General features: G+C 43.5%; 1 protein-coding gene and 2 long non-coding RNA genes across 3 annotated transcripts; all 3 read right to left on the bottom strand.

Moving 5' to 3' along the window:
* Positions 1-4,559: 4,559 nt before the first annotated feature.
* LOC136354981 (uncharacterized) lies at positions 4,560-6,761 on the bottom strand. The gene is made up of 3 exons (XR_010738934.1): positions 6,492-6,761; positions 5,624-5,705; positions 4,560-4,771 (listed from the first exon to the last, which is right to left on the bottom strand). It is a non-coding gene; the product is annotated as an uncharacterized lncRNA (long non-coding RNA).
* A 1,964-nt stretch (positions 6,762-8,725) lies between these two features.
* Positions 8,726-14,278, bottom strand: LOC4326355 (isoflavone reductase homolog IRL). Its single transcript, XM_015779370.3, has 5 exons — positions 13,965-14,278; positions 13,701-13,844; positions 11,589-11,832; positions 9,496-9,699; positions 8,726-9,134 (listed from the first exon to the last, which is right to left on the bottom strand). Exons 1-5 carry the CDS (start codon positions 14,178-14,180, stop codon positions 8,962-8,964), a joined length of 981 nt encoding a protein of 326 aa, XP_015634856.1. The 5' UTR covers positions 14,181-14,278; the 3' UTR covers positions 8,726-8,961.
* A 2,007-nt stretch (positions 14,279-16,285) lies between these two features.
* LOC107280519 (uncharacterized) lies at positions 16,286-25,057 on the bottom strand. Its single transcript, XR_001544988.3, has 3 exons — positions 22,771-25,057; positions 22,460-22,683; positions 16,286-16,742 (listed from the first exon to the last, which is right to left on the bottom strand). It is a non-coding gene; the product is annotated as an uncharacterized lncRNA (long non-coding RNA).
* Between the last annotated feature and the right edge of the window lie 1,752 nt (positions 25,058-26,809).

A 26,809-nucleotide genomic window follows, 5' to 3' on the forward strand; every position in this document is an offset into this window, starting at 1 on the left:
TCGGCATGGAGACATCAAGGCCACTGAGAGGGTGTTTAGATCCGGGGTATAAAGTTTTGGCGTGCCACATATAGTATTATATAAGATATCATATGGGGTGTTCGAGCACTAATAAAAAAACTAATTACAGTATCCGTCAGTAAACTGTAAGACGAATATATTAAGCCTAATTAGACCGTCATTAGCACATGTTTACTGTAGCACCGCATTGTCAAATCATCGAGCAATTAGACTTAAAAGATTCGTCTCGCAAAGTAGTCGCAATCTGTATAACTAGTTATTTCTTACTCTATACTCCCTCCATCTATTTTTCATAGGCATATTTCAATTCAACAACTTATCATCTTAATGACTTTCTTGGATTTAATGCATGACTCTCCATTCTTCCACACAAGATTGGCTGAATGGGCATCGAGAAATGTAAATATTAATGAATCATTTGGTTACGAGGAATGACTAGGAGCATGCTTAAATGGATGATAAGTAGAATTACTTATTCTTGGTTTGTGTGTCAAGATAAAATATGACTATCAAAAGTAGATGGAGAGAGTATTTAATATTTTATGTAGCTGTTTAAACGCTCGATGTAATAGGGTGTAAAATTTTAGGGTGGGATCAAAATATGCCGTACGATATGGTGGTGATGGGGTGTGTGTGGGCGCCCCGGGGGGCGGGGGGGGGGGGGGGTGGGGCGCTCGTTAGTGAGTCAGCAGACGTGACATCGGAGGAGGACAAAACAAGTGGGCCATTCCCATGCGAATTATGTTCTCCGTGAGTTGCTTAATTACCGAGGAGAACCGACTGCGTGTCGTTGCCACAACGCCGCTCACGCGTCTCGTTGAGGGCAGCAACATGAGGGGAGCTAAGGTTTGCACAAACCTTGGCTGAATGAAGATGATAGTGTGAAGTGAGTATATATCAGTTGGTTAGGTTTTTTATGGTGAAATACACTACTTAGGTTTTAGTTATATTGTTAACATTTACGGTTTCTCCTTAAGTAATAGATAATGTACCTGTCGATAATGCAGTACTTATGGTGACTTTGTAAACTATGCCATCCCAATCTTTCGGAGATTCTTGGAGATGCTCACAAAGATAAGAAATAGATGTGTGCATTCACAAGAGTAAATGTGTTTGAATGTATACGAGCGTTATTTGTTATCTTACTGTCTGGCACGGCACCACATGTATATATATGGTTCTTGGACTATTAATTACTACATCTGTCTTGTACTGTATAATTCTCAAATAAAAAAATACTACTTTTGTCTCAAAATAATTGTATTTCTAGGATTTGAATTTATTTCAAAATAATTGTCACAGTAGAAAACTAATGGTCCTATTAATCACTTCTCATTCAAATTTCTACATATCTTACCCTCAACTACCCTTGCACTCTTACCTATACACCATTTAATAAGGGGCATCATAATCTTTCTTCTCAAACCTTAATATATATACTCCCTCGGTCCCTAAATATAAGGGATTTTTGTTGGATATGACACATCCTAGTACAACGTATCTGGACATAGGATGTGTCACATCCAACATAAATCTCTTATATTTATGGACAGAGGGAGTACTAAACAACCTAGAATTACAATTTATATGGGATGAAGGTAGTACTTGGTGACTACTCCCTCTGTCCCAAAATAAGCGCAGCCATAAGTTTCTGTGTCCAACTTTGATTGTCTATCTTATTTGAATTTTTTTGGTTAATATTTTTATTGTTATTAGATTATAAAATATGAATAATACTTTATGCGTGACTTAAGTTTTTTTTAAAAAAGTAATTAAAACGATCGATTAAAGTTGGACACTAAAACTCATGCTGAGTTATTATGGGACGAAGAGAGTATTAATTACTCCCTTCGTCCCATAATAAGCGCAATTGTGGGCTTCAACGCTCAACTTTAACCATCCGTATTATTTGAAATATTTTTATGATTAGTATTTTTGTTGTTATTAGATGATAAAATATGAATAGTACTTTATACATGACTTAACTTTTAAATTTTTTTATAAATTTTTTAAATAAAACAGACTGTCAAACGTTGGGCACGGAAATTTATGGCTGCACTTATAATGTGATGTGACAGAGGGAGTACTCGTTGTCATCAGTTGTTGTCATGCAGGCTGGGGACTGATAGATTCCACAAACGAAGCAGTAATAATTATAAATGTGTCAATTTACTACCTCCGTCCTAAAATATAGTAATTTTTGGGTGTTTAGATTTTTTTAATTTTAGTACGGATGGAGTAACAAGATACAAACAGAGACAGTCTTGTCGTCGTGACGGAGGGGAAGACAAGAGTTAATAATTAAAGGTGCCAACTAAGCAAGGCACGGACAGTTTTGTTGTCGTCTATGAGGGGAAGACAAGAGTGAGGATTTGATGTCGAAGTATTCCATCGGGTCCCAGGCAATAATACGGCGAGTTACTCGTGCTTCATTTTTACAACGATTTTGCTATATCTCACTCGAAAGATTTTTTCTTATCTCTCACTCGATTTTCTCACTTAAATTTACAGTGCATTTTCTTGTAAGTTACAGTGTAATTTATAAAACTTACACTGTAACTTTTGTAAGTTACACTGTAATTTTTGAATCTTCACATGTAAATTTTAAATTTTGTATTGGATTTGGTCTTTTTCTTGAGGATATGGTAATTTAATGTTCATTATGGTGTTTCTTAATTGCTTTTTGCTTTTTATTATATCTATCGGATTTTAATACAAAGATTAAAAATCTGTGTGATACGATTATAAAAATCTTTCGAAAGATGTATAGGTACTCCCTTTTTACAATTGGGTGTGGGGCTGTGGGCCTAGGATTTCATTTGGATTTCATATAAGCGTATCAAAAGTTATAATCTCAACCGTTCTAATCATTTTGGTATTAGTATAGTGTCATATTTTCTTGTTCAGTATCCTTCCGGCAAAACGGTATATGGTTTTTAAGGAAATTACTTTATTTTCATCAACTATACATAACTAATAGTCTAATACCCAGTAAATTTTGCGTACATGACTAGTCTGAAACTTCAGCGAATCCCTCTCTTTTGGCGACCACATGAATCCCTCGTTTCATCCAATTGAAGCATGTAACGCCTCAATTGCTCACTTGAGGTTGAGCCCTTCACAACGACTTTCAGGTTGAGGCCTTTGACAATGACTTTTCTGAACAAGCAATGCTACACGTACTAAATTTTTCTTACTAAACTTTTACTAACAATCATCTCAACCGTTTGATTTAAGTAGATGGAAGTTACAAAAAAATCTAGATGCACTCGTAGCATGACACATCAGTGTTACTAAGAATTTAGTAAGGAAAAGTTAGTACGTATAGCCTTTTCCTTTTTGAACAGTTTGTCCATTCCTGCCACAGATAATTTATTTGAAGATGTTATGCCACCTAGGAAGACTTCTCCGAACATTAGAATATTCTGTCAGAAAAAAAACCTTTTTTTTTGAGGCCGTGTTTAGTTCCGGCCAAATTTTTTTTGACATATACGGACACACATTTAAAGTATTAAACGTAGACTAATAACAGAACAAATTACAGATTCCGACTGTAAACAGCGAGACGAATCTTTTGAGCCTAATTAATCCATCATTAGCACATGTGGGTTACTGTAGCACTTATGGCTAATCATGACGTAATTAGACTCAAAAGATTCGTCTCGCGATTTACAGTCAGACTGTGCAATTAGTTTTTTCTTTTTGTCCACATTTGATGCTCCATACACGTGTCCAAACATTTGATGTGACGGAAAAGTTGGAAGTTTGAAGAAAAGAGTTGGAATCTAAATACAGCCTACACGAAGAATTTTCACACAGTCACCATGAGTTTTACTCGCACAGTCTAGCGTAAAATGAGTGTGCCTCAACTGGCTAGTTCTTTTGTGGCGGAACTAGCCCACTAGAATTCATGTCCTAGACTTAACACCGGTGCTCGCATTTATGGCTAACTTCTTTCAGTGATAGGCGACATACCCGTTGATAGCGAGACGCCCGTGGTGACTTCGTCAATCTCAGGATATGTCAGCCCAATCTTTCACATATGCTAAATAAAAAACAACACAACGATTTCAGAAAAAGAAGATTTTAACATTTAGTACAGGCAAAATTTCAGGTACAAACCGTCGTACTCTAGAAGACCATAGCTGCTCCGATAAGGAGAATAGCAACTCATATATCTCCAAATACCTAGATTCAATTGTCATATTAAGCCTACAGAAAGAACAGTCACAACAAAGGATTACACAATCTTTTTCCTTAACATTGGCATTTCTTAGGGAGTGTTTGAGGAGAAGGGGATTGAGGAGATTGGAAAGATACGCAAAACGAGGTGAGCCATTAGCTCATGATTAATTGAGTATTAACTATTTTAAATTTTAAAAATGGATTAATATGATTTTTTAAAGCAACTTTCATATAGAAATTTTTTGCAAAAAACGCACCGTTTAGTAGTTTGAAAAGCGTGCGCGCGGAAAACGAGAGCCAATCTCCCCTATCACCCCTAAACGAACGATGCCTTAGTGCTTTTGAGATGTATCTTTTATGCGTTATTGCATTTCCTGTCAGCCATGAACAGAAGCAACATCACTCAAAGTGCAAACAAAATGAGTTCAATGACAACACACATGATGACAAGGCCAGCCATAACAAGATAGGGAAACAGTGGTCCTTCTCAATGAAAATAACCAAGGAGTGGTCCTTCCTCATGGTCTAGAACACCATTTGGAGTTGTGATCACGACATAACCCCACTGCATAAGAAATAGGGAATCGTGTAAGCAACTAAGCAATACCACACTATGTAAACTGAGAGAGTAGAGCATTAAATTGATATCTAAACTTGGAGCTAGCATATTGCAAAAGTAGATCTGAATTGAGTAACGACAAGTCAATCACATTATCACATACACACTAGGTAACACCTATTAGCTGCATAATATATTTTCCCTGAAAATGTATGTATTGCCCACTCATCAGTTCATGTCATAAATGTAAGTGGGAAATCCACATTTTTACGAGAAATCAATTTATACAAAGTGGCTTATCACCCAAAAGCATAACCCATGGTCTATGTATCCCATCATTCGTTATTCTTTCCTAAAGGCCATTTGCATCAGGGACACTGGACCAATAATGTTACTTATCATTTTTGTTATCATTCATATTTTACTGATTCAACTTCTCAAAATATTTTGTGCTAACATGTTAAAAGAGTCTGCTGCCTCAGAAAAACAATTGCAACAAAGAAGGTGCAATAAAATTATGGTAATTAGAAATATCAACTACTACTATTAAAGTTCTCTAACGGACTAAGACATTTTTAGGCTACTGCCTTATCTAGTCAAACATTTAGTTCCTCCTAAACATAATTTACACAGTTGATATTGAATATTTTCCATTACTTTCAACAAGAGAGTGCATACAATATGTACAGAGTAGCATTCAAATCAAGAACTTATTGGATCTTCATCAACAACTGACTGAATATGTTAGCGGTAAAAATTGAGATGGAATACCTACCATGTTGGAAGCATCCAAATTATAAATTATGTATTGTTCTATTTCCTTAACTCTAATATCCTGCCTAAATGTAAGAGCCTTACAATCTTTAATCCTTCCATGAAGCTCTACATTGATTTTTTCCAACTCTATGGGGATCAACGACCTCAAATTACTTTATGAACCCTGCAAAACATTGAAACTCTAAATGTCAGGAATAACTAGGCAGATAACAGATGTTGGCTAAACAAAGGACGCTGAGCAATATCATAGCATTTTCTGTACTTTTTTGCATGGAGAAGCCAAAATAAAAGGAGAAACAGACAAGGCAATATTCCAAGTATCACTTTTTTTTCCATGGGTTTGTTATCCGTTTATAATTATGGTGCATAACATCGACATTTGAATCTTAAGTCTGGTGTCAAACACTCTTAACTTGTCGTCAGATGAAATGAGTACATGCTCAAAGAGCCTCAAGCACACTAAAAAAGATTGGAGGATATAGCAAAGGCTAAGAATCAGCTTGGCAAAGCAACCGATAAAAAAATCTAACATCTTATGAATATGTATACTTGCCTTCATTTTCCAACTCACAATTTCACACGACACTAACCAACAAACATTTCGTCCATATAGGGGCAAATGTAAGGCATAGTAAGCCAATTTATCAAAGCCTAGCTTAGATACCGAAAGATCTCACATACTCTGGACCGAAATGCTTGCATGAGGTGGCCCCTAATCCAAACAAATCGGTCTTAACATGAGGAGATTGCTTCGTCTCTCTCACTAAAACCCAAGCATATCCACCACAATTAATCGAATCATACGCTATAATTGGTGGGATTAGGACTCGTAAATCGCACCACCAACAAACTTGAGATTCCTCCCCACCACATGAATGAAATCCTACTCTCTCTCTCTCTGTTTTTTTTCTTTTTGTGGGGAATGCCGGAAACGGGGAGTAGCACGCACCTCGGTGCTTGATGATGTTGAGGAAGGAGACCGTGACGGCGGAGATGGGCCGTAGGGGAGCGCGCGCCGCCGCCTTCCCGCGTTCACCGTCGCGCGCAGCGCGGCGTTCATGACGCGCCGCCCCATCTACTCGTGGGCGACTCCTCCACCCTACCGCCTCTAGCGCCGCCCGTCTCGCTTCGCTTCCCCACTGCCGCCGCCGCCGCCGCGACGGCGAGGGGAGCACAACGTGCTCGCACAGGTTGCCTTGTGGGTTGAGGTGGGCCGTACGAGGTCCACATGGGCTGAGAGAAGTGGTTGGTGCGGCTTTTAGGCTAGCCTTTTAGATGGGCCGCCGGCAAGCGAAGGGTTCATACTCTGATGGGCCTCTCTATTAATCTCTGCATTTTGGGTGTTTTTTTTTGGTTATTTTCTATTTTTTTTCCTATTAAATCCGGTTTTTCTTTTCCGAGGACGAGGATATTAGAGGCTCTCTTTTTTAACAAATCTTGAAAACTTTTAGTGCTAATAAATATGTTTATTTGTACCATCAAATTAACCCTACTAATTTGTTTATATTAATTAATGCAGTTTGTTACCCACTTAATTAAACTCTCTGTCCCAAATAAAAAGCCTCACATGAGGCTTGCATGCCGAGTGGTAGAATCATTTGCAGATGTCGTCGACGAACCATTCCTAAGTCATGGGGTCGCTATACTTCTCCAGTGTCTCATCAACAAGAGGGAAATGGGGAACTAAAGAGGAAGAGAGGGGTATTTTGGGCAGCTTCACCAAAGAAAATAGGGGAAAAAATCATTTACATGAGAAGAAATGAAAGAAATACTATTAGAGCGTGTTGGCTCGATTCAAGAGTAACATTTTATCCACTCTCTAAATCCAAAATGGTATTTTAGCGAAACTCCTTTCCCCCGATGACAGAATGCCAATTTCGTCCTGTTGCTCGCACATGGCGAATCACTGGCCGGCCATCGTCTTCTATTCAGTCGAAATCAGAGGGTCTCATCGGATGGCTTGTTTGGCTGAGGCTTGGGCTGAGGCTTTTCAGCCAAACAAGTGGGACCCGCAAGGGAGTTGGATTATCAGTCGTGGCTAATTATGTGAACTCTCTAGTGACCATACACAGAAAATAAAAATCCCAATACCACTAGCCATAGAAAATCCTTCACTAGCCATATAAGCAAAAATAAGCTAAACAATAGTTTTTCTTTGGCTGAATTGAATTTGGCTGATCATGAGGCCCAGAGATCCAATGCAAGCTGCACGCCACTGAACTATTGTAATGTTCTCGTCGTTCTTATATATACAGGCCGGTACTAACACCAACCGACCTACGCCATGCATGCCGCTGCACTGCTGCAAACCGGCAACAGATCGACTGATTCCGGCCGGTTTGGCTGGGCAAGAAAGGCCAAGTAGCCAGTAATTAATTAACCACCACATGAGTGACCTTGAAATTAAACCATGTTCAACACACATGTTTCCTGTGTTAATATATTCAATTTAAGCGTTCGGTCTTAATTAAGGAAAGGACTACGTACGGTCGTAATTGCAGAATGCAGTACTCCTACATGTTTCAATTAACTAATCAGGAGTTCTTTTCACGGGCATGAAACTTGGATCACTTTTTTTTAACCATGAGTAACTACTTACTTCCTGCAGCTAGGGTGATAGGTAAATGTACATACTAGTCCAGCGCGCGTTGATTGAAGCCAATTTTTTTACCAAGCATGGCAAACCATTTTAAGTAAGGGACTGCTATATCACACTTAACAAAAAAAACCCTCTTATCTCAGTCACGATTTGGATTCACTCTGAAATTCATGTACTAATTAAAATGCTTGTACATTATCCTCTCTTCTCCGTCTCTTCTCATTTCAATTGATACACTCGAGGGATGGAATAGCTTGTCCCCACACTGTTATCGTCATGCTCGTGTCTATACATTCAGGCTTTGACTGTGTTTAGTTACACGTCAAAATTAGAAGTTTAAAGAAATTAGAACGATGTGACGAAAAAGTTAAAGTTTGTGTGTGTAGGAAAGTTCAATATGACGAAAAAATTAAAAGTTTGAAGAAAAATATTAGAATCTAAACATAGTTTTTGCTGATATTCACTCCCCACCGATCCCGTCGTCTTCCTCGTCTCCAACGGCTCCTTGGAGACGTCACCATCGCCCCCCGCCATCGAATGTGATTAAGGCCAGAAATTAATTTATTATAAGACTTCGGTCGCAATTTTTTCGATTGTGATTTACCAAATCCATTTAATTAAGGCTGATGCGACGTGCCACCCATGCGCATTATGCGTACGTAGTACATACAACATTGCTATGGTACGTACGAGTAAACCCTGCATGCTGGTACGTGTATTATACATATATTAGCTGGTGATGATGGCGATGGCACATATAGCGCAACTAAAAACACCAACACCCTGCACATGCATGGTACGTACTGTACTACGTAGTTCTTCATGCATGCAAGAGGAGGGCGTCGAGGTAGCTGTCGACGGTGAGGAAGTCCATCTCCGGGTACAGCTCCGTCGCCTCCGCTCCGACGTCCGGGTTGATCGTCTGCTCGCACACCCCGGCCACCAGCGTCGAGTGCACCATCGCCAGCTGAAAGTTCACCGGGAACGGTGCCTCTGCATATGCCAAACGACACAACACAATTCAGTTTTCAATATAATACTCCCTCCGTTTTAAAATGTTTGACACCGTTGACTTTTTAGCACGTGTTTGACCATTCGTCTTATTAAAAAAATTTGTGAAATATATAAAACTATATATGTACATGAAAGTATATTTAACAATGAATCAGATGATATAAAAGGAATAAATAATTACTTAAATTTTTTGAATAAGACAAATGGTTAAACACGTGCTAAAAAGTCAACGGTGTCAAATATTTTGAAATGGAGGGAGTATATGCTTAGTTGCATATTGATCGAGCAGCTGACGAAAATACTAGTACACTTCAGCTAGCTATAGCTAACTATAATTTACCTTGGACTTGGTTGGCAAGCTGCAGGTCGGAGACGTAGCGTTTCTGGAGGGTGTTGCCGGACTTCTTCTCCCAGAGACGGACGAGCTGGCCCAGCGACAGCTTGTTCGCCGGCGGCCGCACGTACAGGATCTTGTTCGCCGCCCTCTCGTCCTCCATCGCCTTTATCGCCACCGCGCTCATGTCCTTCTCGTCCACGAAGATGGCTGCAGTATATATGCAACAAACAAAATCAATATATATTAATTACACTGGTGGAGAAACCATCTTTGGTCGGTCGACCAGATTTCACAATAGTCCCGGTTGTATTAAAAACCGGGACTAAAAACATCTTTAGTCCCGATTTAAAAGATCAAGGGTACTTTTTCATCTTTAGTACCGGTTGATGTTACCAACCGGGACTAAAGATCTATTTGTAGTCCCGGTTGGTGTTACCAACCGGGAAAAAAGATCAACATAAGCTTTACTCCCGGTTGGAGTTACCAACCGGGACTAAAGATGTATTTTTAGTCCCGGTTGATAACACTAACCGGGAGTAAAGATCACCATGCGCCACCGGCCAGCAGCACCTCGTCCTCCCCGCCCTATCTTATCCCTTCTCCTTCCCACTTCTCCTCCTCCTCTTTCTCACTTCTCCTTCTCCTCCTCTCCTCTCAACCCTCTCCTCCCCCTCATTCTCTCCCCCCTCCCCTCCCCTCCCCTCCGGCTCCCCTCCGGCGGCGGGAGGCGGCCGGGCGGCGGCGGCGGCCTCCCCTCCGTCGGATCCGGGAGGGGAGGCGGCCGGGCGGCGGTGGCGGAGGGCGGCGGCCGTCGCGCATAGAGGGCCATCCCCGGCGGCGGCGGCGGAGGCCAGAGCGGAGGGCTGGCAGCAAGGCGGCAGGCGGTGGTGGCCGGGCGCAAGGCGGTGGGTGGCGGTCGGGCAGCGGTGACCCGCGCGGCGATCGGGTGCAAGGCGGCCGGCGGCCCACGGCCGGGTGGCAGCGACTGCGAATTTTTTTGAATGATTTGTATAATTTGGTGGAGCATTTTGTTGGTTGATTTAGGGATGATTTTGTGATTAATTTGTGGATTGTGATTGATTTGTGGATTGTGGATGTGGATGTATTGTGGATGTATTTTGTTGTGCTTGATGTAATTTTTTTTTGAGATTTTGTGATGTATTTGAGTATTTGAGATGATCGATTGTGGATTTGGAGGCAATTTGAGGATGATTGATTTGGAATTTTGGGGACGGGATGGGGTGAAATCAATATATATTAAAAACAATGAAGAAAAGAAAATAATAAAGAGCAACCGGATCTAGTCTTTTTAGTCCCGGTTGTACACCAACCGGGACTAAAAATGGATTTTTTCTCCCGGTTTTTTCACCCGGGTCTAAAAATAGCGATCTTTAGTCCCGGATTTATAGTCCCGGTTGGAAAACCGGGACTACATGGGGGTTACGAACCGGGAGTAAAAACCCCTTCTCCACCAGTGTTACGATCAGTTCAATGTGAGAAATATATATATATATATATATATATATATATATATATATATATATATATATATATATATATATATATATATATATATATATATATATATATATATATATATATATATATATATAGTAAATTTGTTTGGTGCTCCATGGTGCCCGGGCACCATTGTTGAAATTGAGTATATACCTAATTCAAATGAGTATGAACCTTTTTCAATTACTTAGATATTAACATTAGCTACTTTACTAACTAGTTCAAAGCAAGTTTGAACTGAATTTGAACTTGTTTTTGTTAGATTTTGATTCTAGGTATATAGCATCCATACATATAATTAGTTAGGTATGTAATCATGGATTGTGAAATAAAGTTAAATTTGAGTTGTTTTGTTGATAGGTATAGGTATGAATCGAGTTATTATAACTAGGTATATACTCACAATTTGAAAATTTTGAAAAATTTGAGTGATTTTGTGTATTTGATACCATGGTGCCCGGGCACCATGGTGCCCCATATGAGTGTCCTATATATATATATATATATATATATATATATATATATATATATATATATGGCAGCTATACTGCAGATGATCTCGCGATCGATTAATTAACCTCGCTGGGTGTCGTCGCCGTAGACGGTGGCGACGGTGGCCGGAGGGCGGTCGACGAGGGGGTCGCCGAGGCGGGGGAGCATGAAGCCGTGGGCCCAGTAGCTGCAGACGAAGGTGTAGGGGATCCCGGCGGCTCTGACGGCCTCGCGGACGCGGACCTTGGCGGCGATGATGCTCCTCGCCGGCTCCAGCGTCCCCTCCTCCGCCTGCTCCACGTCGCATCCGTACTCCGACGGCACGAATCGCTGCATATATATAGACATAATCTCGATTAAATTTGTTTCAAATGCGCGGTTGCGATGATATATATATGCTCCTTCCGATGGACCTGCATGCTACCAGATGTGATATGAAGAAATACCTGACTGTTTTTAGTTTGTGTTTTTAATGTGGAACTAGTGTACATATGTAATTGCCAAATTAATTGGGGTAACTATTTTAATCCTTCGAGGGGATATCCCTCGTTATTTGCATTTCACTCAAATGGTTATGAAAAAAAATTGAGCAAGTATATTAACATGCGATATAACACTCCACAAACATGCAAGTCCAAATTCAACTTCTACATCTCGTAGCGAAAAAAACAAATTAAACCGCAGCTAGTTAACGTATATTTAGAGTCAATTTTTTTTCGTTGCTAGATGTACTCCGTCCAAAAAAAGATAACCTATGAGGAGATGTGACCCTTTCCTAGTATAATGAATTTGGACATCCCCTCTTAGGTTGTCTTTTTTTTGGGACGGAGGGAGTAGAAGTTGAATTTTTACTTGTATGTTTGTGGAGTGATATATCACATATTATTACATCTTTTTAATTTTTTTATAACCATTTGAGTGACATGCAAATAACGAGGGATATCACTTGAGAGATTAAAATCCACTTCCAAATTAATTGAGATATTTAAGGATTTTATACGGGAAGTTGGAGAGATGTTTAATTTCCAAATACACGTCCGACGACGGAGGAGTAATTCAGCCATGTGACCGTTGAAAAATAATTCACGTGGAGCATTCTCTCGTTGTTGCGGCAAATGGTTCAACCAATGGAAATGTCAATCTCTTGAAAACCCATTGTCTTAGAGTCATATATTAGTAGGCAACCCGTCGTTGGAGGCATCTTAGGTGCTACAAGCTACATGCTGTGTCAGCCGTTTCCATTCACAATGTTATTAGTTAATATGTTGATGAATATAGTGCAATTGCTTTTATAGCTTATGGACGACCATGCCCTGTAGCTCTCAATTTATTCTTTTTTATGTTTCTTTTAATAGATCATAGTGTGTATTACCCTGTCCTATAAAAAATATGTCCAGATTTAAACCTAGGGTTTGACATTTTTTAGACAGAGTACGTTTTACGCGTGCGAAAATAGGACGTGGGATGTGCTATGCGCTATGAAGGCCAAGGGCGCGCGTGAAATGAAGCGTCACGTGTTGGGACGGGCAAGACAGGTACGCATCCTTGGTCTCCATGTCTAAAACAGTATGCCCTATATTTTGGGATGCAGGGAGTATAGATGGCTAAACGGGCCGCATGGCCCAGGCCCGCCGTGCCTAGGCCGAGGTTAGTTGGGCCGCCACGGCCCGACCTACACTCCGAGCCGTGCCGTGCTAGCCTACAGGCCGCACACACAGCCAGGCATGGCCCAACATGACTCGGGCTGTGCCGGGCTGCCCCGAAGGCACGACGGCCCACCGTGCTTTTCTACAAAATAAGTCTACTTTACATCCCTCAATTCTGTGGGCTTGGTCAATATGGCTGGAAAATAAGTCTATTTTGTACTCCTCATCTATTTGGGCCCTGCCTGATATGGTTCACTAAGTCTATTTTGTATCCCTCGACTTTTTTATTCGGTTGTGCTGTGTCGAGCCGCCCACCGTGCCGAGGGTGCTGCCGAGGCACGGGCCGGCACGGGCACGACCTCGAGTTCTGAGTCGGGCACGAACCCGAGTTCCGAGTCGGGCAGCGCCGTGCTTGGGCCGGGCCATGGGCCTCAGGCCATATGGCCATATAGGAGGGAGTACTAATTTTGTGCTCGATTGAGTCCATGCATGGACTATTCTCTTCGTGTGAGTCATCAGAATTACCCATTAATTACTCCACTTTATTTATACCTTGACATTTCCGGCCTCCTTGATCGCCTCGACGACCTTAAGCTGGCCGTCCAGCTCCACCGTCCCACGGTGGCCGACGGCGGAGATCACCACGTCCGCCTGCCTGATCGCCGCCACCAAGCTCTCGCGGTCGTTCATGTCGCCCTGCATGCGCATACATTTTATCCATAAATCGACTAATTAACTCTGGAACGCAGCTAGCTACCTAAGCTAGCTAGCTGCAGGTTGTTCATGTAGAGAAACTTCAGCTAAATTTCTAGTTACGTAGACGATGGTGGCTCCGCTGGCGACGAGGGAGGCCAGGAGCTTCGCCTTGTCGGAGTCGACGTCGACGGCGGCGGATGCGGCCGTCGGGCGGACGAGCACGAGCGTCGGGTGGCCGGCGTCGAGGCTCGCCGCGACGATGTGCCGCCCGATGATCCCCGTGCCGCCGATCACCAGGATCGTACTGTCGTTGTTGGACTTCTTCGTCTTCGTCATCGTTGCAGGTGTCGAACGGATAACTACTATACGTCTGTGTGTGTTGTCTGAAATTAAGGGGGGGAGTGGTGCCAGTGTATATGCCTCCTTCGTGCCTTGTATATATAGGCGACCTAGCTGGAGTTGCTAGCACACTATAGGCGAATTAATTACTTCATTCTATTATAGGATATATAACAGGGGTTGTGTTTAGGGGTTGTGTTTAGTTCATGTCAAAATTAAAAGCTTGGTTGAAATTGAAACGATGTAATAGAAAAGTTAGAAGTTGTGTGTAGAAAAGTTTTAATGTAATGAAAAGTTGGAAGTTTAAAGAATAACTTTGGAACTAAACACGGCGAGGGTCAAGTAGAAGCATGCTAGAAACTTCCTTAGTAGTAAGCCTGTACAGACTAGCTCCTAGCAAGGATGACTTTCCTTGGATACGATTGTCATGTTCCGAGCAGGTTTCTCTAGATACCTTATAAAATATAGAAACTTAAAATCGAATGAAGCATATCATAATATTAAAAATCTGAATAGATCTCTCAGTTCATATTCGTAATACTATAATATATCATATTTGATTCTTGGTTACTATATTGTGATATGGAGGAAGTAGCTAACACATACTCAACCTTTTGGTCACTAGTTTAAAAAAAAAGCTTTTGGTTGTGTGATCAAATCAGATTGGAATCACGAAACAACACACTGTCACTCGAATCCCTCTGTGAGCATACCGGTGTGACTTCACCATGGCAATGAGATTGGCGTGATAAAATAGCGTTGGCAACATGCCGTGTGCATGGTCTGTCGGCGTTATTTTGCTACGCCGGACATGGTGGCGTAGCCAGAAGGTTTCGAAAAGTTTCGACATGGTTTAGTTTCATAATTAGAAAGGTTTTAAAAAGAAGGTACGAAAATTATGCCATCAGTTCTAACGGCGCTTCCTAGAGGTACGGTTACCTTATTTAGCAATGGAGAAAAAAAATCCATATATAAGTAAAGTTCTTCTAGACGTGTGAATAGCTTTTGCGTACGTGTTGATTCTAGAATAGCTCGAACCTGCTCGCTCCAACATGAAAAATATGTGCGTACATAGTACTATCGAATATAGGAAGCAGTAGCAACTTGCAAGACCCTTATCTAGTCTTCGGTTTTATATTTACACATCATCAATTAACAACTAATCAACGTGAGATGATGGCGTATGTAACATGCACATGGGGAATAAAAACGTGCAACAGACTTTCTTCCCCATTTAATTACAACGGCGCCATTGGGTTAGTATTGACCAGTAGCGATTATGTCTTATACAACAATATCTCATCAACATACATATGGTGTATAATGAGCTAGCACAGCGACGTTCACATATGCATGTAGCATTATTCATATGCAAAATGGTCCGTACACAACTATATATATTGTATTATATTGCCAGTTGCCGAATTAAATGCCAAATTAGCGCATGCATCAAGCCAATCGCACAAGCTGAGCTGAGCTGAGCTGAGCTGAGCTGACCGAGCGTCCAAAATGTAGTCGAAAAATGAACGACTTTACGCCTCCTCTCGAGAGGGTGGTAGTCCCATTTTTTACGTCCTCCTTCCGTCACGTGAAGAGTTTATTTTCCCTTTAAAAAAATTATTTTTAACTCCTTTACTTACTCTTTTTACAAATGAAGATTGTATTAAATGAGTCTTAATTATCTCTCAAATATCTCTGGCATTACTATTTTTATATTAAGGGTCACCCATTTGCTAAATAACAGTTCCCATTAACGGCAAGTTAATCTAGTGAGTTTATGGCGGTTATACCTTCTTCTAAAATCAAAGAGATCGTAGTACTCTTTACTTATATAGTAGAAAGCAATCTGAATCGTTGATATCATTTAATCGAAAGGTTCAGATTTATTTCTACTACCACCACAGCTTGCGGAAGTAGAAACGTGGAGAAACATTTTTATCCCGTGAGGGATATAAGAGTCACTTATCAATGACTAAACCTAGCAGCTCTTCTCTTAGTCGTTCGACATCATTGCCCAAACACGAACGCGCCGCTCCCCCGTTCGCACCCAACACCACCGACGCTAAACCTCCCCTCAAAACCAAATACCCTGAACCAGTAGTTGTGTACCAAAGTGTTTGAGCTACTGTTTGGTGTCTGAAATTGACAGTACTCCACTGTACACGGTTTGGAAGTGAATTTTGAGGACTTACCGGTCAGACTTTGCTAGAGAATGATCATTAAAAAAAAAAAACTTGAGACAACACTGACCCAGAGAGAAAAAAATCACCTGAAAGATTAATGGTTTATCTCCTGGCTCAAGAGCAGATAAACTAAGACAACACTGAGCCCGATAACTGACAGATTCAAATTATTGGTTCCTGATACTACACAACACAAATAGATGAACGCACAGAGAGGGGCTGGAGTGTTCACCGTCGTTGGGAGGACTCCCGATCCACACGCGACGCCGGCGGGAGGACGAGCGCGATGCTCAAGCGACCGACGCATTTTCCTTTTTGCTTTTCCGATGGATGAGCGATGCAAGGGACCATGGGCTCGATGACAGAGACTACAAACCTACATTCCGACCGAGATGGTAAAAAAAATAAACAACAAAGTTACCCCTAATATTAGTACTACATCACTAATTTGCTCTTAATCTCTACTATTATAAAAATTGAAGGTGTTTTTACCAGAATTTTGGTATGTCATCCGTGTTTGAGTTGGTTTTTGAGATCGTTCGCTTTTGAAAATACATATTCATGTTTGAGTTGGATTTTAAGCTCGTTTGCTTTTGGAAATACAAAAAGAGTTGTAAAAGAAATCATTTTTAAAAAAACTCCGCATGCTAACTTGAGATGAAAGTCGGACTCTTAATTGTAGCTCATGATTTTGTAAAAAAAAAATCCAAGCGAATTACCACAGTAAATTTTATAGATTAAAATATTATTCACTCGTTACAACGCACGGACATTTTTCTAGTATTTAATAACAAAGGGTTGGGATTATTTCTACTGGTAGTATAATGCTCTAGACAGTACATCTAGCCTTTTCATTTAGGTTCCTAGAAGCTCTAGGTGCATAATCTAGAAAAATGATTAAAAAAGTTAGAACTAGATTTTTTTCAGATTCTCACCGGCTGAATTCCCATCGGCTACTTCTCAAATCTAACTTTCTAAATAGGCCATAGATCGAGTTTACCATAAGCAAGGGGTCGCGCGCGTGCGTCGTCGTGCGGGACGAGAGGAGGCCGTCATATGGTTGCCGATCGAGTCCGCGCATATTGCTCCTCTGATCTCACGCAGAGAGTCGTCGCCAAGAAAATCTAGCAAATTACTAATTAACCAACCATCTCTCGTACGCAGGAGTACGTTTGCACCGGCCGGCCGGCTGCAGGTCGTCGTCTAGCTTGGATATATAATCTCCAGAAGAATAGGCATGCATGCGTACGTATGCAGATGCACCAACGAATATGCGTCCACACCATTCGCATGGTTTGATGGTCACCGGCCGGAAACGACCGGCGTGCTGCGTGTGCATGTGCATGTAACTTCTCCCCACTTGTCGCGTTAATTTCGTCGGCTGCGCATACGCCACCCAGCTTGACCGCCCAATTTAATTAGTATACGTACGTACAGAACTCGTCCATGTTGCGATTAACTATATACTCCCCCCGTTTCAAAATATTTGAAACCGTTGACTGTTTAATACATGTTTGACCATTTGTCTTATTTAAAAAGTTTAAGTAATTATTTATTCTTTTCATATCATTTGATTCATTGTTAAATATATTTTTATGCACATATATAATTTTACATATTTCACAAAAAATTTTGAATAAGACGAATGGTCAAATATGTGCTAAAAAGTCAACGGTGTCAAATATTTTGAAACGGAGTATTTTGGTTCCAATTTTGTAGTATACCAGATATGATCGGCGAAAACGACACACAGCACATAGAGAATATATATTATACAACTGTTCTGGGTTATGACTCGATCTTTGGGATATGCATGGTTGGATTAGGAGTCGTAGCTGCATCTGTCAAGAGTTTCAAGGCCATGTGTAGTGATAATTCCACAAAAAGTCGATCACAGATGTTTTGTTTGAAGAAAATGCATTGGACCGTAAACATTTTCAAACCTTTTACTATCTGAGAGTTTTCACGCCTAACGGCTAGGCAACGATGAGAGCGCGATGTCAAACATTTTTATTTTCTCAAAAAAAAAAAGAGTGATTTTTGCAACGGTTACAACCATGATGCTAGGAGATGGGACAGCTGCTAGTTTCTGGCATTCACGTTGGCCTGAAAGGCTAACGCGCGAACGTGCGCGAGATAGGCATCTTGCGAACGGGTCCCTAACATTAGGGGTTAGGGTTAGAGTTTCAGGGGTTGGGTGGGGCGAGGGACGAGGGTGGCGCTGGGGAGGAGGAAGAGGGGATCAGGTTTAGAGGGATGCCCTGAAAGACGGCGGACCAGCGGTGGGCGGCGGACAAGGGCAGGCGGCGAGGCGGTGGTGGCGCCGCGGGGTTGGTAGCTGGTGATGGGCCGGTGTTGGTAGCGGGGGCATAGTGAGACGAAAGGGGGCAGGAGGTGGCCGGCCGAGCTGGGCCACGCTAGCATGTTGACGCCTTCCGGCACCAACGAGGCCGGCGAGGTCGGGCGATGACGGCTGAAGCTGGAGGGGGCTCGCCGGAGGGAGGAGGAGAGGCTTGCCGGAGGAAACTGGAGCGACCTTGTTGGAAGGCCGTTGCTGGAGGGAGGCAGCGTTGCCGTTGTCGTAGCTGGAGAGAGGCGGCCGGCGTAGCCGTCTCACTCCTCTCACTCGCACGCACGAATGGTTGGATAGGAACGACAAGATAAGATAGAGAGAAACACACGGATAAGATGTGGAGGGAAGGATAACTGGTCCATGGGCTGTTGGGATGTGTTCGTGGGCGGCGAACACGTGCCCAGTAGACCAACCCCACGTTGGCTAGAAAATATAAGATGCCAAAAATGATCTCATCGATAATTTTTGTGGTCTCAAGAAAAAAAAAAGATAGATTCGTACATGAAGCCTTATCTTCCAATGCTAATCACGGCAACAGACCACCTTCAACAATTTCTCAAGCTGTGGTCCATGATCTAGCAGGCCAGAGCACTAAGCTACACGACAAAGTCAGTATACTGCCTACAATTCCTTGGCGTGATCTGGAGATGTTGAGCCGCTCAGCCTAAATACAAGTTCTTCACATGGCTCTATTTATCTAACATCGTGTCTCGACAACAGACAGATTACAAAGAAAAGGGTGGCTGAATCAACAAAAATATCAACTATGCATAGTACTATTCTAGAAATAGTGTTACACATCCTAGCGAAATATAGACTCTCGAGAAGAATCTAGATAGAGATACTAGGTTGGGTGAATCTCGACTTACGATATTAGAGTAGGACGCATGCACATAAGTGGAGGAATTAATGGTAACAACGACTACCTCAAGTACCCGGAAATCCAAGAAAGCCCCTAAAAGTAATCGCGTGTCATCTTGATTGTTTGAGAGTTGTGGTGCAAACGAAATGCAAGGACTTTTCGGCACGTCGCCACCACACCTATCACCATTATCGCTAAGAGTAAGAAAGAGTCAGTGTCTTGGGTAAAAGCGGGCGATAAAAATAAAGGAACTTGATGTTTTGGGATATACTCTGTAGTCCTTTTCCTTTTGCGGGTGCTTGCTTTTCTGGCTTGACCCTATAAAGTTTTTTTTCACTATGCTTCCTGCTCTACTAGTAGATACGAGGCAAAAGCTTTTGCCATCTTTTTATAATAAAAAATAAAAAAAAATACTGTCTTTGATTGAGCTACCGACTTTTTAAGTACTACTCTCTCCGTTTCAAAATGTTTGATGCCGTTGACTTTTTAGCACATGTTTGACCGTTCGTCTTATTGAAAAAATTGTGAAATATGTAAAACTATATGTGTACATGAAAGTATATTTAACAATAAATCAAATGATATGAAAAGAATAAATAATTACTTAAATTTTTTAATAAGACGAATGGTCAAACACGTACTAAAAAGTCAATGATGTCAAATATTTCGAAACAGAGGGAGTATAAAATTTGTTACTGTACATTAGCTTCGGTAATAAGTACCACAAAGTTTTTTTAAAAAAATTGGTACCTCAGCTCCTGAAGACCATAAAATTTCCCGCGATAACAAATGGTTTTTTTTCTCTCAAAAAAACAACCGGATTTTTACTTTCACATGCTAGCTCTAATTAATTACTCTTTCCGTTTCATATTATAAGTCACTTTCATTTTTTTAAAAAAAATCTAAGTTTAATTAATAGAAAAACATAGTAATATTTTAAATACAAAATAAATATATTAGTTTTAATGATACTAATTTGATGTTGTAAATGTTGTAAATTTAATCAAACTTAAAGAAGTATGATTAAAAAAAATTATTACGACTAATATGAAATAAATGTTGTACAAGCTAACGTGTAGAAGGTTAATCAATTTATTGAATAGTAGTAGTTGGCATAAGTCTATAACTCAACAACGTACATCTCATGCTTATGCGATAGATACGTTGTCACCTCCAATTAAAACAAGGAAACTTTGAAACATCGCTCACATACTTCCATTTTAGACGTGTACATAAGATGTGTACATAAGATGGAATGATAGTTGACACCCCATGCACCCTAATTCTGATGCGTTGCGTATCTATAGACAATCTATAAGTGTACTTAAGACATTGATGGATTTCCTTATTCTACATAAGTCAACACATAAACCAGAAGATTATATATATGAGAGACAGAATGTGGAGTGGTTGAGCATTATTTCTTCGTGCAGAGATATTTCATTAATTATTTGGTGGTTTACATCGCCAACTACCGCTCTTGCTGACTATAGTTAACACTAAAGTCATCTTCTTAGTCTTAGATAAAAACTATTAATCCCTATCATCCAGAACATATATTTTTTGTCGTCCTCTCTGTTGTCAACGGCCCTTGCTCTATCGTAAGTATCTACATCATGGATAAATCCATGGTGGTACTTCTAAATACACAGAATAATTTAAGCAATCATACAATGTACGCGCATTGTTTTTATCTTTAGGTGCATAGAGTTCCTTCAATTTTATTGTTGTTTTAATTCTAAAACTAAGGAGTAGCTAAGAAAAGAAAGAAGTCTATTTTACTCAAACTAATTGATTAGATTAGATCACTTAATCCCTTAAACTTTTTTCTAATTTTACCTCAAACTATTGAAAATGATTCACTTTATTCCTTAATAATATTTTTTTTATGTTACGCTTTATACAAGTTATATTCTAGGCTGAAACTTTTTAGTCATACTCCTAGATGGCACCATTACATGTGTTTAAAAATATTTTTAATTTTTTTCATAAATATTTGCTTGAACTTTAAAATCTTGATGTTTAAATAAGTTTTTAAGTATTTCCAACCCATGTAAACAGTGAGGAAACATCTGAAAAAAAATGTTGAGACGCCAACTATAATGCATCTATCATTCTTCCAAAATTTCAGTGCAAAATATGATTTATATGGAGAGAAAAAAAGAGAAATAGCATTAGAGTAAAGTGAATCGTTTTCAATAGTTAAAGGTGTGTAAAATGAGCAAAAAAAATTAAGGGGTTAAGTGCTCCGATGAAATTGTTTGGGGAGTAAAATAGACTTTTTAAATAAGAAAATAAGTACATTATCATCCTTGGACTAATACTTAAAACCTAGTATATCGGTAACAGATTTTATTGAATTGAATCCACCACAGGTCTGGCTGCGAACTAGGGTGTGTTCGGATGTCCCCTTTTCCTAACCCCTCCCTCGTTTTCCGCGCATACGCTTTTCAAACCGCTAAATGGTGTGTTTTTTAAAAAGTTTATATACGAAAGTTGCTTTAAAAAATAAATTAAATCCATTTTTGAAAAAAAAAGATAATACCTAGGTTTCCCATGCACACACGCTCCCCACAAACCCCAGAGTCCCTCCGATCCGGGAAGGCGTTGAAGTCAGGGGATTCCTCACGGTCTCACCGCCGCCGCCGCCGTCATCTACACCTACACCATCGGGAGCATCTACAGGCCGCCACACCACTCCACTGCACCGTCGCCATGCCGCATCAAGCTCCAAGTCCGACGCTGGTTCCTAGGATTCTAACATTGGTCCCAGAGCTAGACCTAGGAGTAGATCTAGGTGGACTAGGAAGAAGAAAGCAAGAGGGTCTCGGATCCCCGAAGAAAAGCACAAGATTGAAAAAAAAACGAAATAGCTTACCTCTGCCACCGCCGGTCGTCGCCGACACTGTGTGGGAAGTCCACACCCCCTCGTCGGTGCGTGCACACCACCACCGGTCGTTGTCGACTCCGTGTGGGAAGTCCACGGCCACTCGACGGTGGTGCACTCACCCTCGAGCAGCGGCCGGGGAGAGGTTTTGATTCCCCGATCTCGGCGCTCGCCCGTTGTTGACGGTCGTTAGCGATCAGTTTCGCCCGTTAATACTATGCAAATAAAAGAGGATTAGTTATGCTTGCAATGCATATTTATGTTTAATTAATAAATATTCCACTAGCACTAGGATTACTAACCTCTTGTAGAGAATGAACATAAAATGGAGGAGAATCGACATCAAAATAGACGATCAATCAATCAGATGATGTCGAGAATCAGATTTATCTAGGGGCCAAGAACTCAGAAATGACACGACCAATTGGGCCAAAATTCACAAGTCTGCAGAGAGGAGCAAAAGAGGACACCTGCCGAATTTGGGCCAGGCCGGCCCAGCCCATGGTTCGGCCGAACCTGCTGTGGCGCTGTTGGATGCAGGGCTTCTTCTGGACGACTTAGATTACTCCCCAATGACGGTGGGAGAGCAATTCTGACCATTCCAACCGTCATAACCGTCATTGGAGAGCTATAAAAGGCCTTCACCTCCTCACTTCTTCCACACACCTTAAGCAAGAAGTTTCATTCATCTTTCATTCATCTCTCAAGTTTAGTATAGTCTTTAGAGTATAGTGGAATATAAATAGAATAGAATCTTCAGTCCTCGGAGTCTTCGGAAGAATTCGGGTATGGCTCTAGTAGCTTTTCCTTCTTCTGTAAGACTTGTAGTTTATTTAGAATATTCTTCTTTATACTACTTTGGTATTGTACTACTTTCCAAGTATATGAATACCAACTTTATTATATATCCAAGTTATATTCATTATGATGCTAGCTTATCTGGGAGATGCAATGGTGTGGGTATAATGATCGTATTTACGATGACTATGTCATGACGATGATATTAGAGTAGTATTTGCTAATTTAAGCATGATATTTAGATTGCTGGATATCATTATTTGGGGTTATATGTTGCGGAAGCGAGGTGGGCCGCTGATGGTGACAGCTCAGTACGGGTATTCCTCCGCACGTTTATATAGCCCTAAGTTAATTTCCTAGGGATGGTACTCCTCCGAATTTAGCCCCGGTTGGATGGTCATGATGGATTGTCGTAAGGAACTCGGCAGTCAGGGGTGGCTTCTCGAAGCACCAGGAGGGCATCTGTCGGAGATATGGGCCCGGGGGTATGCAAATTAAAGTGAGGAGAATTTACCTTCCCATCCAGCCACGTGGCCCTACAACCTGGCCCTACCCCCGCACCTCGCGAATCGCAGAAGTGCCTGGGGGGCCTCGGGGTGCCACGTCATGCCCGTCGGGCCCTCGCGCTGCCTTGCCCCGAGGGCCTCGCCCAACTGCCATGTGGCGGGGGGAGCGAGCGGGGAGGGGGCCCAGGCTGAACCGCTATCAATGCGCGCGGCGCCCCAACTGCCCCTCACCGCATTTAATGCGGTAAGGGCAGACGTGCGGTGCCGCCCGACTGACGCACGTCAGTCAGGACTGACTAGTCTACGTCAGTCAGGACTGACTAGTCTGTGACCGGCCTGTCGCCGGTCACGTCACGTCTGACTAGACGGGCGGCCGTGCCCCCACGTCGCCTCTGTCTCCGGCGGAGTGGAGGTAGGTATGTCCTGTCACATCGGAGCGTCATCCGGAGTTCTCCCGATGTGAGGAGGACGGCCAAAGGTCTCCGCCCATTTAAGGGCGAATGACAGGGCCGTCCCCCGTGTTAGGTGGGGGGCGGCGCTGGGTCCCACAGAAGGAAGGACCGCGGCTTAGCTTCCGGGCGAAGGCACAGAGGTCCCCATCCCGTAGAAGAGTAGGTAGAGGCAGTGCATGTGGTATCCCCTTGAATTATAAAAGGAGGACCTTGCCCACTGAGAAAAGGGACGACTCTCAGTAAGCCTGAACTCTAGGAGAAGAGAAGCGGGAATGCTCTCCGGAGTTTAGGAACCCTTGTAACACTCAGCCATAATCTCACACACAGGAGTAGGGTATTACGCTCCATAGCGACCCAAACCTGTATAATCTTGGTGCCCACACGCGATTTAGGAGCGTTCAGGGCGGATACGCGATCTCCCCAAGCGAGCCTTTTCCCCCGGCCGAACTCACAAAAAGGGGGATCTCACGATCTCCCGCTAGAGAAGATTACTCCTCGACAGCTGGCGCGCCATGTAGGGGGAATTGGCACGTTTCAAGGAGAAGTCGTTTCCTTCCGCCCCAAGTTTCCCTCCGCCCTCGACGATCATGGTCGAGGTATTGGAGGAAGAGGCGGTGGTGCACACGCCCACTCCGTCTGGGAGTGAGGATGCGAGCGGGAGTCGCGGCCCCCGTCACCGTCGCCGCAATTCTCTGACTCCACCCCACCGCGACCCCTCGCAGAGGGAGGATCCCACCCGGTCGGGTGGTTCGGCCCTCTCCCCGCCCCCGGGCGGGGAAAAGCCGCGTCGCGTCGGGGCGTGACGCCGCCTCACTTACGGCGACGGCAGCTCGCCCCGAGGCGCGCTCCAGGCGGCGGGTGCCCTTCTACGGCATCCCCCTGTGAACTCGGAGCCGGAGACCCCCGTCCAGCGATGGTTGGACGACGTGGCCAACTTGGTCACCACTGCCCAGCGGCAGCTGGCAGCGGGCGGTCGGCCCACCGCCACTGGTACGTCGCGTACCCCCACCATCCTCTCCTCATCAGCAAGGAGAAGGGCCTGTCGGTCGGCCACGGCCTCGAGGTGATCCACGGCCCCAACATCGTCGGGGGCCTCGGGAAGTCAGAGGCATCACGATGGCCTCTACGGGGAGCAGGACGCTCGAATCAACATCGAGCGACGCCGGGACGAGCGCTGTGTTGCTCGCATGGGAGAAGGCGCCTCCTCATCTGGAGTGTCGCGTTCCTCCTCGCGAGGCAGCCCGTCCCCCACGTTCACCCCTGAAAGGACTGGTTGTAGGGCCTTCGTTGCGAGTCTCCGGAATGTCCGGTGGCCCCCGAAGTTTCGCCCCAACCTCACGAAGAAGTATGATGGCAGCATCAATCCCTCCGAGTTCCTCCAGATCTATACCACGATCATCGTGGCGGAAGGGGGGGGACAACTGGGTCATGGCGAATTATTTCCGCATGGCTCTTACGGGTCAGACGCGCGGCTGGCTCATGACCCAGCCCCCCGACTCCATCCACTCCTGGGAGGACCTGTGGTAGCAGTTCATTACGAACTTACAGGGCACGTACTCCCGACCAGGAGAAGAGGCGGACCTGCATGCTGTGCAGTGGAAGGACGATGAGTCCTTCCGCTTGTATATACAGCGCTTCTGCCAGGTCCGCAACACTATTCCGTGCATTCCGACCCACGCGGTCGTTTATGCGTTCCGGAATGGCGTGCGGCACAACCGCATGCTAGAGAAGATCACCTCCAAGGAGCCCAAGACCACCGCCGAGCTCTTCGAGCTGGCGGACAAGGTGGCTCGGAAGGAGGAGGCGTGGGCCTGGAACTCCCTCAGCACTGGCGCGGTGGCTGCGGCTGCCCCCGAGTCCGTTCCCCGCTCTAAGCGGCGAGATAGGAGGGGCAAAAGGAAGCCGGCCCGCTCCGATGACGAGGGCCACGTCCTTGTGGCCGATGGGCCCTCCCGTGTGAGGGCCCCGTGCAAGGAAAAAGCCACCGGCGATAAGCCGAGCTCCACTGCTCCCTCCGGTGAGGGTCGGTCAGCAGACAAGTGGTGCTCGGTGAACAACACTTATCGGCACAGCCTCGCCGACTGCCGCTTGGTCAAGAACTTGGCCGAGCGGTTTCGGAAAGCCGATGGGGAGAAGCGGCAGAGTCGACGGGAGGGCAAAGCCCCCGCGACCCCCGCCAATGACCGGCGAGGGGAGGCTAAGAAGAAGGCCCCCGCCGATGACGGCGATGACAGCGAGGATCTGGAATTCCAGATACCTCAGGGAACCGTCGCCACTCTCGACCAGGGGGGGCTTGCCCTCACACCTCCCGCCGAGGCTTCAAGGCCATGAGGCGTGAGCTTCTGGCTGCCATCCCAACTCACGAGGCGACACGGAAGGCGCGCTAGTCAGAGGTGAAGCTCACCTTCGACCAGAGCGACCATCCGACAGTGCTCGCTCGGGAAGGGAAGTTGGCCCTCATGGTCTCCCCGACCATCCACAACGTCAAGATGAAGCGTGTCCTGGTCGACGGGGGGGGGGGGGGGCCAGCCTGAGCATCATATCCCCGGTCGCTTTTGACGCGCTCAAAGCCCTGGGGATGAAGC

The sequence above is a fragment of the Oryza sativa genome, chromosome 1 (genome assembly GCF_034140825.1).
Source record: "Oryza sativa Japonica Group chromosome 1, ASM3414082v1".
NCBI lineage: Eukaryota > Viridiplantae > Streptophyta > Magnoliopsida > Poales > Poaceae > Oryza > Oryza sativa.